Raw genomic sequence first — 16337 nt, forward strand, 5'->3', positions numbered from 1 at the left:
ATAAATAGAGGCATATCATTTCCTTTCTGATATTGGTATATTTATTTGATGTCTCGGATGACATCCTATCGCGACCAACATGACCCACAGCTACATGAGCTGCGTCAGTCACATGATAAAGTTCATCAGCTGGAACAAGGTATTTTGTATTCCCTTCACACTGTGCGATGACTTTTACCACATCACCAATTTTCGAAACAGCATATCGTTTCAGTCTTCTTTTCTGTAATGATCTCTTTCCAACTTTTCCGCGTCTTCTACTTGTTTAACCAAATCTGCATAACACATTATAATGGGGAGACCTTTTGTTTTCACTCTGCAAAATTTCCTACAGAAACTTTTCTCTCCGCAGCTCTTGATTGGCTTGTCTACTCCGCAAAGGCTCATCCATGATGAAACGCCTCACAATAATTGTGCTAGGATTATAATAAAATCTTTTAAACACAACCAGCAACTTAACACGCGCACTCGTCAATGAAAAATACCGTTCAAAACAAAGAACAGTGCGAGCGAAGAGCGACTGAGAGGTGCGAGGGGTGAGTCAGAGATGATTCGGGGATTCCCCGTTCGTACAGGAAGCGACATGCTTTCCGACTAGGCAAAATTAGTTCAGACTAGGACGTACCAGTTTATCCTAAAGCATGTAAATTCTAACTAGGATAAACCGATTCGACCTTGGCTAAACTGTTTTAGCCTATCAGTATCAGGATGAACGAGTCTGACCTAGGCGGAACTAGTGCATCCTAAGATCGGGTTTGGCCGGTAACATATATATAAAACTACCGAGTTGTCGGTCCCTGTTGCAAGCGACATTCTTCAGGGTGCTTTTATTTAAACAAAAACGCCATGAAGAAGGTCGCCTGCAACAGGGACCGAAACGTCGGTAGTTTTATATATGTTGACAATACGGTCACAAACACCCGAAAATTTTATTGAATTTGACAATGGCTGCTGAATCCTACGTTTATAATGGATCAATTACTAGGCCACATCCTGAAGCAGTAACAAATCGTCAGTCTAGTAAGTAAACGAAGTGAGTGTGTATGAGGGTTAGGGAGAGGGAGGCAATGTAAGAATTGTAGAGGGAATCGAGGCTTGAATACAAGAAGTGGGTTCACATGTACGAGTATATAGGTTGCAGTAGTAATGCAGAGATGAATGGGCTTGCACAGGATAGACTACCGTAGAGAGCTGTGTTGAACGTCTTCAGACTGCAAAATATAACATCAACAACAAACTTGAAAGGCAGAGAAACAGATTTAGTGGAAAGTGGAGAGGGCTGGTTGTACACTGAAAGTCGAACACTCCGTATTACAAGATATTATTAATTTTTCGTAGCTCAGTAACATTTTTATACATTGACTGAACAGTCAACACCGTGCCCTTCCATTTCACTTGTTTTGCTACAAGGAAATGCTAGTCTCTTGCTTCATTTAAGATCCGACAATCATTACTTAATCCGTTTCATCTTACACTAAAATGCTTTTGTTTTGTTTTCTAACATTTGCTTACAAGATCTTATGCTAAGACAATACCCAGAGAAATATTTAAACAACAATATTAATACAATTTTCTAAAACAACCTCCATTGAACCAAGATACATTACAATCCCTTAAACTCACTTTAAAAGAAGTTCAGATAATATCAGAAGCAAACACAGCTCAGTGTGCAGAGCCCACTATACCATTTTCGACTGTTAAGAATCAGCTCACATAACTATCAGTTGTAGCGTGTCGTCTACTTGAATGAAGATAGTTCTTTTACAATATTCTATAAACTAACAATTCAAGAGAACACTAACTATAAAATGTTCATAAGTTATATCAGTCTTTCTTGATAGGAAGTACTTTAACCAAACATCGAGGAGAAAGTGATCAGCTTAATTCTCATGCGATCATTTACAGTTAGTTACCCAAGGAAATGCAATTTCTAAAAGTCAGTTTCCCAAGAACAGTTACCAACATATTAACCTGAGAGCACTCCACAGTCTCCGGTAATTAATACTCTGTGACAATACACACACTTCGCAAACAAGAAAATTTCCCGTGTACTATAGAGGGTGGAGAAAAATTGTGGCACTAAATTTTAATACAATATAGCTGATGCCAGTAAGAACCAAATTTGCTTACGTTTTGTAGGCCGACAACGCACTTTTTTTTAAACTACGTAAACTTGGCGCCACGCACTCCGATAGGACTTGGGATTGCCCTGTTGCCGTTCTTCGGGTGACGGGCAGTGCTATGATTGTCGGTTCACACATACAAACGTCCCTCGCGCCGTCGCTGCTCCAACGTGTTACATCCTGGATACGCGACTCCGGCAGGCAAAGCATTCGCGGTCATGAGTTGTCCAGAGCATCCGCCAACAGGGCAATCCCGCAGCCAGTCGGCGCACATGGCGCCAAGTTTCCGTAGTTTAAAAATGGTGCATTGTCGGCCTACATAATGTAAGTAATTTTGGTTCCAGGGTTGAAATTTCGTGGCATAATTTTTCTCCACCCTGTGTAACCGTACACAGTGAGAACACCTTTTATCAAAGTACCATGTACAGACTGACCTTACTTAAAATTACTTAACTTCTGCCCACCCCTTGGACCGGTCGTACCTTTCCAGTACTCGTACCACACATCTCAGGCTTGACTACAAAAACCATATTGTTACGGTTCGTGCTTTACTTCCATCAAACCAAATCAACTTATTCGTTACCAGCGCTGTCCATATTTCTGCCCCTCTTACAATATCAGCTTCACAACACAGTTCTACGAGATTCTAGAACAAAATCACGTCAGGGGTGAAACCGCAACTAGTCCCATCGTTTTCAATGACCAAAAGTTTCAGAAGTTCTTAAAGCGGCATATCATCATTTTACGCTAGATGGCTACCATGACATGCCGTCTTCTTCCTTCGAACTAGCGAATGAATTTTGTGCACGTGCCTTCCTACACACTCGCACGCTCCTCTACTTCCAGCAGCCTCACCAGAGCCGTCCACTGGGTAGCCGTTACGCTGACAACTCTTCCGGCGCGCGCAGAACCAGTTGCCGTCCTTGTCGGGGAGCGCTCTGCTCTCTCGGTGGCCTCGCATGCCTCATCCATACCACCAAAGAAATTCTATGAAGACAGACGAGCCAATCGATACCAGTAGAAATCTCGAACCATCAAACATGGTTCAAATCTAACACGTAGTAGATTAATACTGATATGGTATGTATGTAAACGTGGTAACTGTGTGCAGGCGATTAGATATAATTAACATACAGAAACGCCAAGTAGAGCCCAGAAGAGTAATACACCGGGGACGTACAATAAATAATGCAGCACTTTTTTTTTCGTGAAAGCAGGTTGATTTTATACAGACTACTTTCACAGCACATTATTCCCCACTCTTGTAGTTACAAAACGTTATTTTTCAACATAATCTCTGTTCAATGCGACGGCGTTACGTCCCTTAGTAGGAGGGCCTGTATGCCTGCATTGTTCTATTCTACTGGTAGACGTCGGAGCCATAGTCTTACTGTATCAATAACTTCCCCGTCACCCACGAACTGCTTCCCGTGGAGTGCATCCTTCGTAGCTCTTTACGGTCTTCTGTTAGGCGGAAAGGAACCCAGCGGATACACACCTTTGAGTACTCCAACTGGAGGGGGGAGGGGGGGGGGGGGGGCGAGCGTGTCAGCAGTACCAACAAAGGCGCCCAGTTGTGCAGCGAGGTGTTTGACTGAGATCCGTCGGTCACCTCGAGTGAGTGTCCGCACGCTCTGGCAATTCGAGTGTCACAGCTCTCTGCTGCTGGCCGGCATGCGGGAGATCGGAGAGGTTTGTGCGACCTTGTTGCGATGATGACAGCCGCCTCGCTCAGTGACTCACCGTGCTTTTGATCAGTCAGGTCCCCCTAGACACTGTGCAAGAGCCTACGAGTATATGGGATGCTCTAGTTTTCGGGCAAAAGAGACTCAGTGACAGCTCCCTGCTTGGAAAGCTCCTCAATTACAGACGTCATTTTGAAGGCTATATATAGCGCCGCCACCATTTGGAACTTCATGGAACAATGGGGGCTGAAGCAGGACTGTTCTTCGATGTCCCACAACTAATTCCTCTTTTTTTTCAATCGAAACTGGCCGATAAAAAAATGTGTTTCATTACTTCTTCAAAGCCCCTCGCACAGTGTGATCTGTTGACTATATTCCACTTTCCTTGCTCTCCAGGTGTCTTTCCTGTACCTGAACTCGGCGGAGGGGGAGTTCCGGACTGTGGCGGCCACCATCCTGGAAACACTGAAAGCTGCTGGCGTGCGGGTACACTTCACGAGGACGTGGAGCGAGCCCTACCACCATGGCTACGCGCCCAACCACTTCACCAACATCGTCGCTGACACATACCTCGACACCCGCAGTAAGTATCAATTTCTGACAAATGTTGTACATATTGACCCATAAATTACGTCATTTAACTGATTCCAATATTGAAGCAGATACACCATAACAGTAATGGTAAGACGGTGATATCCCATCAGTGTATTCACAGCTATCGGAGACAAATAAGCGATTCTCAAATAATGGAGCACACCGAAGATTAGTGGGCGCATGAATTCTTCGTTTGATTTGAGAGGTGACAACAGGTCATCATTCTGGCAAAAATCAAGTTTGTTTTGCGTTACCATGACAGATGTAAATGGATTGCGCTAATATTATGCCCATAAACACATTTTAGATCATCATAAATTAGACTGTCGTAACATAGCTTACAACTGTTATTATCGCCTAGGCTTTTAAAAATAGTGGATGGCAAGAACTGCAGATGGAAAAGTTTTACACAAACTTCAGTGCCCTTCTCGACTTTTAATGGATGGTGGGGTTTGCTAGTTTCCAAAACGAAGTGGTCAACTAGAATTCGATGCAATCAGCAAGCTTAATTAACAACAGTTGACACTAATCAGATTGAATGCCTTAATTTTTTGGTAATCTATCAGTACGGACTCACTGATTCCTCATCGTAGTTTTAGAAAGACCATCCTTCACTTCTCATCGAGAGTTGCACGCAATCGCAACCGTGCCGCATTCCACACACTTCAGTTTTTCGACACATGTCGTAACTGTAACATTGTCTGCTAAAGAACGATTAATCATAGGATACGAATCAACTCCATGGAGGGCAATATTAGTGAAATAGCTGCTGACAGGGTTGCCAATTTGACCTGAAGTAGCGATACGGCGTTAAAAAAAAAAAACCGTAAGTATGATACCTTGACAACTGCCCTTTAGCAATGTGATTTCGCTGAAATGTACTCCAAGCTCCAACCACTGGACGCACACACCACTCTAATTTCCATTTAGCCAACAACTGGCTCTTCGTCACGTCTCGTCAATCTGATGAGAAAAAAACCTCCTTGGTAAACAAAGAAATGAACATTCGCTGATGACAGAACACATTATAACCATCTGCTTTACAGATTATAGGTCCACCTTTTGAAAGCAGTACATCAACAATTCAGTGAGTTATGGGTTAGACCAAACCTTTTTTTTCTTCTTTTTAAAGAAATTCAAAGGAAGCGACCTCTTTTAACTATAAATAAGATAAATATTATGTCAATATTGCCTAATTAATACAGACACTCTCATTATATGCTTCAGCATACTATTGCCATCTTCATATATGATAAGTAATCCACAGTTTCGTTATTATGTACAAAGTATAGTTATTTTCATGGTGAAAATCAGGAACATTCACGTGTTATTACATTTTCAAGCTTCTTTTTTTTTTTTTTTGAGGTCCAGTACATATACGTTACACATCATGACGAAACTGTTTGTACATTAGCTATCATATTTGAAGATAGGAAAAATTTGGGGAAAACAGTTAAGTGAATGTTTTAAAAAGACATCATAGTCGCGCCACCTGGCTCGGTGATCTTAAACCTAGCTAACCTAAGGACATCACACACATCCATGCCCGAGGCAGGATTCTAACCTGTGACCGTAGCAGCAGCGCGGTTCCGGACTAAGGCACCTAGAACCGCTCGGCCACAGCGGCCGGCGTTTGGCACTTCGATAACTTAATATGACACTACCTAAATAATTGAAACTTTTCGCATATTCAACCTTCCCTCCTTGAAGTATGATGTTACAAACTGTGGGTGTCCTACTCATATTCATTGCCACTGTTTTAATCTTATTCGAGGTGAACTTCAATTATTTAAATTACTTATCTTAGTAATCGATTCTCCTCAGAAGCTTCATTGCTCTGTCTCCCCAAACGGCGAAGTCATCAGTAAAAGCAAAAGCACTGAGATCTTCGTTTTCTACTTCCTCGATTTGCTGTGTAATATACAATATATTGTATAGAATGGCACTAGCATGCCCAGAGGACAGTGATACATTTGCAAAAAAGCGCTGGAATTCAAGTACACATGTCATTGTTGTGTTTGAGCCTTTTAACTGCAAGAATACAGCAACATTAAACGAGTGTGTGGCTACGTACACCGTGAAAATGGTATAAATAACATAAAATTATCAGTGTTACCATTTTTAACATCTCCCGACAAATTTCTCTTCTAGTACACTGTTTACATGAGTACTGAGGCACTGGGTGCGAAGATACGTTCCTGGTCATATTTTTCTTGTTCTTGGCAGCGGTCGTACATACCACAGAAAGTAGTTGAAATCGCAGTAACATAATATGATTTTACATTTTAGATAGAACAAATAAAGGATTGTACAGTACGCTGTATTCTGTCAGCAAATGTGGCAATCACTTCAGCGCTGGGAATGTTTTCTGATGTGAAAAATGCTCAGTTACACCGTGGCTGGGAATCTATGTGAAGCTGTAGGTCCCTTATAACAGGTTGCGTAAGCTAGGTCAAAAGTTGGAGAAAGGCACGGTACACCACTCTCCGAACACCTCCAAACAATCTACGCCATCTGAAAATTGGACTCCAATAATCCTTCCCTTTCTCTCCTACTTATCAGCCCTCATACGCTGCCGCGCCTTTGCCAACACATCCCAACAACCCTCCACTTACACTTCCTCCACATGCTCTCCCAACGAAACTTCAACCCTAGACATTTTTGGAGGGTGAGCATCAACAGCCGACAAGTAACGTATAAAATGCATGTTTGACCATCAGCTGATTTTTTTTAAAACCCAAATATCGATCGGTTTCAGTCACAGACCAACTTCACGGTTTACGGTTACAACAGTTTAAGCCACATCACATCTGTCATTACAGATGATCTACATATGTGACGTGGCCATTATTTACATGCATTTTACACGAAACTTCAACCGTCTGACCCTCCCAGATTATGAATTCTACACCGACATTTACCCTTCCTACCAACTGTAGGTCCACCCCACCCAGTCCACATTATCAGGGCTTCCCCTCCCTGTCCTCCCCACATTTTCTTATCCCCATAATTCCTTATCCCTTTATTTTTCACGTGTATTTCTTTTCCCGCTCCCCCTTTCCAACCATTATGTCATCAGTTTCACCCTCTACTACATGGACTCTTCTGTCTCAACAGCCACTCCTACCCCATCGCTGCAATGTGCCAGTTCTCCATCCTCATACCACCACTTTTCTACCCTCTTTACTGCCCAACCTTTTCCCTTCAACAACTGACTCCCTGTACCCTGGAAGGCCCTTCCAATCACCAGTGACAGAAAAGTGCTTCTTTCACGTAACAGTGTTCTGGCAACATGTTTTAAATGTGCATGTATTACATTTCATTTTAACTTTTGTTATTGCTGCTTTTAACTACCAGTGCAAGAAGTCATCTATATCTCAAAAGTTCGATTTTATTTTTCACCTTTAAAAAGTTTTTTAAGTTCAGTGTATGTATCCTCGCTATCTGTTTCTTGTTTTTTCATCCAATGCATTTTTTTATTGTCCATTTTCTGAAGAGCGGATTGCCTATACTGCTGACAGCGCCCCCCCCCCCCTCCCTGCCTATATAGGTGACGGGGGATGAAATACAATAAAAATGGGGTACCACTTACAACAGGACCAGTGCTTGTCACAGAAAACCACCTCACAGACTGCGCTGTGCCATGTGGAATTTTTATCATTTCGGGATTATTTAAACTAACACAACCACTGACACAGATTACTCCACCATACCATGGACACTTTGAATGATATGACACTAACGGTTCACTTCAGTGAATCCCATATCAGAAGAACCAAGCATAACTCTTCCCCCCCCCCCCCCCCCTGTAATATGCAGCGATAGATAAATAAAGAAAGCTCACCAGTTGTTGAGGTGTAACTGACGGTGCAGCAAGAGAAAAAATTTATACTGCCCTGCTCAATACACTCTCTACAGGGTCCATTACACTATAAATTCTACCTGAATCCCATTAAAATGAGTGTTTCTTCTCCTATGTTTCTTTCGTAGAAGTTATGGATCATATAACTGGAATACAGCTCTGTGAAGGAGTGCGTCTACTACGATTCAATGATTATCCGACAGTGCGAGACAACAGAAACGTTTGGCACTCGAACTGGTGAACTCCTAAGCAAATTGTCGTACAACAGGTGGCACTGCAACTGAAGTTTCTTTTTGTTTCTTTTTGCGTTTGTAAAATTAATCGAGTAATATATCTTCGTGTCACGACTGGACTCTAACATGACTGCAATAATTGACACAGATTACCAATTTATGTCGAAAAATTCTTTCTTTGCATCTTTCAAAGTAGAAAATAGTGGATGCATGAGAATTATATCACGCGTTCGTAAACTCACGGGGTCTTTAGTTTGCCAAATATGGTTCCCGAGCGTGATGTTGTTATTAGCTGTGAGTGCATATGTGTGCGCGTGTGTGTTTGTGTGTGTGTGTGGGGGGGGGGGGGGGGCAGAGGGATTCAGCTAATGTCAAATCAAGCATTTAAAAATTACGCTGTTGGTTGCCTAAAGAGTGTAAATTATTACTTGCATGACAAGACAAATTTGGTAAAGCCTGTAACACGATCCAAGTGATGCATACTCGCTACCAGAATTAAAGAAGTTTCCTATAATTTGAAGTTGATCGTCAAACAACAGAATCCTGTAATGAGCCAAAACATTATGATCGCTGCCATCTACGAGACTAAATGCCACACACACAAACACACACACACACACACACACACACACACACACACACACACACACGAGGCAGCGAGGGAAGACATGGGATAGCGATATGAACATATGCAGATGAACGGCAGTATCGCGTACCCGAGGTATATAAAGGTATAAAAGAGCGGTGCACTACCACAGTTGTCATTTGTACTCAGATGACTTCCGACGTGATTATCGGCTCACAACGGGAATTAACGGTAGGAGGTAGACTTATGGAACATTCCATTCCGGAAATCGTTAGAAAATTCAATATTCCGAGATACAGAGTGTCAAGAGTGTGCTAGGAAATCCAGAATTCAGACATTACCTCTCACCACGTCCCGCACAGTGACGGACTTCCATCTCTTAATGACCGAGTTCAGCGGTATTTGCGTGGGTTTGTCAGTACTGACAAACAACCAGCTCTGTGTGAAATAACTGCAGAAATTAATGTGGGACGCACAACGAAAGTATCCGTTAGGACAGCGCAGTAAAAAAAAAAAAAAAAAAAAAAAGTGGCATTAATGGGCAATGAAAGCAGACGTCAGACAAGAGTGCCTTTGCTAACAACACTACACCGCCTGCAGAGCCTCACCTGGCTCATGACCGTATCGGCTTGACTATAAACGACTGAAAAGCCGTGGCATGGTATCAGTTTTGAAGAACATTCTAGACAACTCGAGCGATTGATTTGGCTTCCCAGATCACCCGACATGAATCGAACAGAATATTTATGGGACATAATCGAGAGGTCAGCTCGTGCAGAAAAGTACCTATACCTGTCTTGCAATTATGGAGCCCTATAGAGGCAGCACGGTTCAGTATTTCTGCAGGGGACTTCCAACGACTTGTTTGAGTCCATGCGACATCGAGTTGCTGCATCACGCCGTAAAAACAGGCCGATACTTCTGTCACCTCAGTTTAGATTAGTTTAGCACATTTGAGTAAATGTTTAGTGTTACGGAAGCAGAGTGGATAAACAAAGAGTGGAACGTTGAAATGACACTGACAGTAGCCCTTAGGAAAGAACAGAATTTAAATAAAGAACTCTATCTGCACGGGGTGGGGAAAATTTTTGGGGGAAATACTGATTTTACAGATTTAAACGAAGAAAACCCACGAAGATATGTACAAACGCTCGGAAACATGTTTGTAGCCATATGCATTATTTAAAACATCGATACGAAAACCTGCATCAATATTCATTTGCTTTACAATGACAAAACTAATTCCAGATTCTTATTCCTCCGATCAAATATAACCATTTGGCACCCGTAACTATTCTTAATTTTTCACATTAACATCCACATGTCACGCAATTTCAATCAACATAAACATGATTTGCCAGTGAAGGAACTGGCACTCTTTGAGCGCCCCCCAATTACGTTATGAAGCGGTGAAATATGATTTAAATTGCTCTTTACGGTGTTAAGTCATATCGTCACTATGCAGTATAGTTCGCTCTATAGTCACGCTGCGAGCCACGGGTGTGCAGGGAGTTTCACAAATCCTATTACAGCCTCATAGAGGCTGTAGATGGGGCTTACGAGGAGAACACGGCAAGAGCCATAACCTGATTTCCCAGAGACTTCGCTCAGTGTAAGAGGAGCCGAAATAAGCGAACACGTGTCTCGTCTTATCCGTAGGCACTCGACAATCTCTGAGTAGACGACCGTCAAAGTTCTCGACGTACTTTAGGTGCCTTTTAGTGTGCGATAACCTCAGCCCAACTAGTGGAATAACGGCTAGCAAAACGGTCTCTCTCCTCTCTCTCTCTCTCTCTCTCTCTCTCTCTCTCTCTCTCTCTCTCTCTCTCTCATTCTCTGTGTCGCCTACCTACATCCGTAAAATGTTACTAGTGGAATGTTTCTTATGAAGTTAGGGGATACAAGGAGGTTACATTAATTGTAAAATTACAACTGCGTTTCAGAATGAGTGTCATACACTTAATATACATATAATTTCCGTGTTTAAGGTACTTTTTTGAGTTTTTACATTCTTATACTTCTTTCTTTTATCACTTCTGAACTCTTATATTCTATTTTTATGTTTTTCTTCGGAATTGAACCGACCGCAGAAACATTCGACACATGGAAATTCCGAACACCATGAAAATCGCGTGAAGACAGGTTCGTCACAGCGGCGTTTCTTCGTATGAATCTCGCTCGGTAAAGAAACGTCATTAACACTGCTGAATATTTCCCGCTTTGGCAATAATTTCGTGCCCAAATATGCATAACGTAGCGTTTTACGAAAACTGGTGCTTGCAGCTGATTATGAATCAAGACACGCTACAGGAATTTCACCGAAAACAATTTGAAGTAATTTTGTCATTCGTTTATTGTTTTTTTCTTTTTTTCATTTATTCACGAGAAGTACAGTTAGCGGGAGAATAAGCACAACGTTATTTCAATATCCATTGGAAATCATGCATATAGTGATATATTACGAACAGCGGTAGATAAATGAAGAACAAAAATAAATAAAAAATAATCGGGTTTCGAACACTGGGCTGAAAGTGTGAAACCACTACGCTATCCACTGTCCGCCGCTTCTGGTGGATTGTTTACCTGCTAAAAGCCAACTTTTACCGTTGTCTTCCCAGGACGTGGTCGAATATTTACCGATAAACGAGACACGTGTTCGCTTACACTGCCCCCGCGTCCACTGAGTAAAGTTCTTGGAAATACGGTTATCCGTGTTCTGTTCCGCTCGTTCGTAGATGAAGTTTTGACAGTGGTTCCATATCCGGTAATGTATCGTTTGGATGTAAAATAAGTGTAAAATTCGGATTAATTTCAAACCTTCCTCTTTACAATACGCTCTCAGCGGAGACAATAAGTTCTGACCTATGTGCTCCACAGGAGACTACGGCATGGCAGTATTAAGATTACTTGCCGTCGGGTTCTCCTTCTACAGGACGAAAGACGCCCTCTTCAACCTCGAGAGTTCGGCGCATCTGTTGCGCACCATTGTCACGCCTCATAGTTGCGGACTTTAGAGTTTTCCGCAGCCGTTGTTGTACGAAACAGGTATATGGTTCGTAATTACTGTAATTTTTTCATCCATCTCAGAGTTAGTGTACGCGTTTTTCCCTTCTTTTGAAGTGACAACACACACACAAATACATATACTGTACTATGTGAAACATATATATTTATTTTAGTTGGACATGTAGTTAGCAAATAAACCTTAAAAACCTGAACTGAATCTATTAGGCTGGTGCATAAATTCGTAGCGTTTAACGAATAAGTCACAATTAACGATAGGAAAGGACTTTTAAATTATTAAATTATTCTAAAAAATTTCCCGCCAGTAAAAGGCACGTACAGGCAAGCAATTTAACGTATACAACGCGGCGCTGTATAATATTAGAAGCTGAGCTAAATAGGAAAACCAAAACGCATGAGTCATGCACACGGGGGGGGGGGGGGGGGGGGAAGGGGCGACCGACACTGACAGTTAATAACATTAACATTTCAAAATTTAAAAAAAAATTACAAATTTCTGCCAGTTAACTTACGGCAGACTCACACACGCTCGCAAGGTAGGACTTGCGAACTTTTACAACATTCTCCTTTCAAGGCAACAATTTCTACCCGTAATGAAATGGCAAACTTTTACATGGCAAGAAAACGCAGTAATAATCAACTACCTGTATAAAGCACATAATCACGTTGAGTAAAAGCCTTAAAAGGTACTGAATTTGGAAAAAAAACAACAGTTTTTGGTGACTAGAAACAATATAAAAGATAACAACCTTGCTTGATTATAGGCAAATATACATAAACACAAATTTACGTAAGTTACAGCTTCCAGATAAGCAGGAATTCGTTATTTAATTGACTAGTTCTTACCACGAGGCAAAAGGAATTTTTCTTCTTTCTTAGAGTACCTTTCACACGTGAGTCTAGTAATACTAGTTATGGCAGGCGAGAGAATGGATCAGGTCTTAGTGCCTTGCATTTTAAACACTACAGTCATTGGTGCCTTAGACTTTCACAGACATGGCAGAGACTAACAGTCGAATAACCCGTAGGTAAGCTGGGATGGGAAAGAAGCAGTCAGAACCACAGATTCCCCTTTCTTCCTGAAAAGGGGAGAAACGGACCACCCTTTCTAATATTACCACCTTCCCGCGGGTGGGCAGACGAGAATGAATGGCGGGAAACCCCCAAACTATACGGTTGGTATAATTAACAAGAATAAGTAAACTGAATTCGATTAAACTTCATAAAATCTGTTAACAATCAATACTTAACTTCTGGTGCGTTACGACTCCCAGGACTGAACCAACACAGCACCTCCAAATGCTCTGCCGAGCCGCCCGCTGGCACCCGTTTCAACGGACGCAGGAAGGCGCGCCGATTTTCAGAACCTCCTCGCCGGTCGACAGCATACGGCCGAACTGCAGATTAGGCCCCTTGCAGACCCACGCTCAGGAAGATTCCTTTCGCGACGAGCAGTCAACGCCCCATACCAAGGAGCCGCTGCTCGCGTCGCTTACGCTGATGCCGCGGTCTGCGTGCTGTCCCTCTAGCACCCGCAGAGAAGTCGCGTCTTGATGCCCCGACTGCCAACTCTCCTCGAGAGCCCACACAGCCACTTCTTAAACCCACGCGAACAGCCCACTTTTCCCCTTTCCCGATAGAGGGAGACACTGAAGTCTTCAATTGCGACAACAGCGCCACCGCCAGAAAACGGAGGGCGACTGCTTCACGCTACGCGCTGCGGCGCGCTTTTCAAAGCTAACTATACTACGGCTCACAGAACACGGCAAGATGATTGTTTTCTCGTTTTGTGGAGGATCGTTTTGACATTAGTGATTCTCCACTTTCAAGGAACATTTTGAATCTGCTGAAAATCGTTTAAACGCATTAATCCACAATGATCCAAATCAGTGTACTTGAGAAGTGTCAAATGTGATCATTCCACTATCGTGCGACATTTATAGCGCCGGTGTGGTGTACTACGAATTGCTTCCCGAGGTGTAACCATCAATGCTGACGTTTATTTTCAGCACTTGAGACGTCCTGCAGACGCAGTACAAGAAAAACGTCCAGGGAGACGGCGTGAAGTGATGCTGCTCCACGATAACGCCAGGCCGCATTCTGCTAAACTGACAAAAAACACAGGAGTTGGGTTAGGAGGTCATTCCGCACCCACCTTGTTCTGCTGATCTTGCGCCCTCAGATTTTCAAGTTTTCCGCTCTCTATCGATCAACCTTCAAATAACTTTCTTTCCAGACGAAAATGCGCTCCGAACACGGCTCAAAGTCACGATATTTATACAGTCGTGGAATCGAATAACTATCCCAGCGTTGACATGCTGTTGTAAACATTGAAAGAGGACGCCTTATTGATGACAAAAGTCTCTTTATGTGTATCTGTTGCCTTTATTAAACTTACGGAAAAAAGCCACAAACTTATGAACGAACCCAATTGAAACCTGGTAATTAAGGAAGGCAAGATTGGGTTATGATTGTGTACGGGGCTAGAATCAATTACTATTGGTTTGAATAGCAATTTCACTCGTTTATTTTAGCGAAAAATTTTATAAAACAAGCCAATGAAGTCGCAGTCAGAATTTTAAAGCAGGTAACCACAATAACGGCTGACGGCCTTTTAACGCCAAAATGGCAATTATAAAAAATTTTACAAATGTCCTGTCAAACGGCGAATGGCATAACAAAAGTTAATTAAAAAAAAACAAATAATAGATCACCAAACAGGTGAGACCAATGATGGTAACTTAATAACGCAATAATAAAATAAAACACAAGGGCCAGTGACAGACGGTGCTCCAGGAATCGACCTCTGAGTAGATCACATCAAAAACACTTTCTCGAGCGAAGAGAAAGGCAGCCAAGAGTTGCATTCAGATCACAAGATGGTAACTCGGACTAGTGGCAGTCTGACAAGTGACTAATGATGATCTTGGTGAGGCTACCTGACGTGCAACAAACCACTGCAAATCTGTAAAATTACGCCAAAGCCGGAACTGGCAGTCTGGATTCCGCCAGCAGAATATTGTGCTTAGAGCGCCCGGAACAGGAAGGAATGACTACCACAAAGAATCGCCAACAACCAACAAATACAACGGTCACCTCGCTCAGAGAATACGTTGAGTAAAACCTGTGGTCCAAAACCACAGTACAATAAAACCACAGTAACAGGAGAATCGCAAGATTTCTCAATGGCGAAGTTCCTCTACGCGAATTGAAAATGTACTCGACTTAAACTCGCAGGATCCGGTTCTGACGAGGTCGTGCATCCTCCTGACCACAGCCCTTCCATCTGGTAGTCCAAACACGCCCCCAGCGGTCTCGGCGTGTTGTCGCTCTGCGCGGATCTGGCTGCTCCTGTGTCTTCAACCGAATTCCCCACTCACACCACACGGAAGAAGCACGAGGCCGCCCCAAAGATAGGGCAGCAGAACTACATATCGATAAGCGCCGCTGCCGCCACTATCGGACAGAGAACGCTTACGAAACCGAGTGGCGCCAGTGAACACGAGAAGAAGACAAACAACGCAACCATGCCAACAAAAGGATTCGGTCTGACAGAAACCTACACACGGCACCAACGCGAGCCGCAGCACGGCTCACCAATGTAAACACTAATCTTCAGACGAAGCAAACAAGGTTTAAGACTTTAAAAAAAAATAGCCGGTCGCTGTGGCAGAGCGATTCTAGGTACTTCAGTCCGGAACCGCGCTGCTGCTACAACAATCGCAGTTCCGAATCCTTCCTCGGTCATGGATGAGTGTGATGTCCTTAGGGGACCGAAGACCTCAGATGTTAAGTCCCATAGAGCTTAGAGCCATTTGAACCTTAAAAAAATTAGTATGACGTTCGTTTTACGGTGTTATTTGGAGAACCATCATCGGAGCTTCGTAGAGTTCTGAATACCACACAAAACCCTCCTAAGACACATACAAAGACTGCTGTGTCCTGGCTCAAAGCAACCTACAGCTACGCCCCAGGGTTAAACCCGCATTACATAAATTACCCTCTGACTATCCATCCCTACTGGCACGGAAATCCCACGCTACGCCCAGTAGATAGCTTACAGATCGACGCCGTTCACGACGTTCCATTCTTAGGTTGATATCAAGTTGCACTGCTGCGAAGATATCTAGCCGCTGAAAGAAATACCACGTTGGTAATGAGCAGATTGGCCAAGAGCTGGTATAGCACAAAAAGAAAATTTCACGAGGGCAAGAAAGAGGTATTCGTTTC

The 16337-nt window shown here is 42.8% G+C and overlaps 1 protein-coding gene across 1 annotated transcript in view; it reads left to right on the forward strand.

Moving 5' to 3' along the window:
* The window catches only part of LOC126416031 (guanylate cyclase 32E), an 809394-nt gene that overhangs the window by 319567 nt on the left and 473490 nt on the right, over window positions 1-16337 (forward strand). Inside the window, exon 5 of the mRNA XM_050083488.1 lies at window positions 4205-4391. Coding sequence (XP_049939445.1) covers window positions 4205-4391 — 187 coding nt within the window. The remainder of the gene's footprint in view (window positions 1-4204; window positions 4392-16337) is intronic.

Source organism: Schistocerca serialis, chromosome 1, assembly GCF_023864345.2.
Source record: "Schistocerca serialis cubense isolate TAMUIC-IGC-003099 chromosome 1, iqSchSeri2.2, whole genome shotgun sequence".
Lineage (NCBI taxonomy): Eukaryota > Metazoa > Arthropoda > Insecta > Orthoptera > Acrididae > Schistocerca > Schistocerca serialis.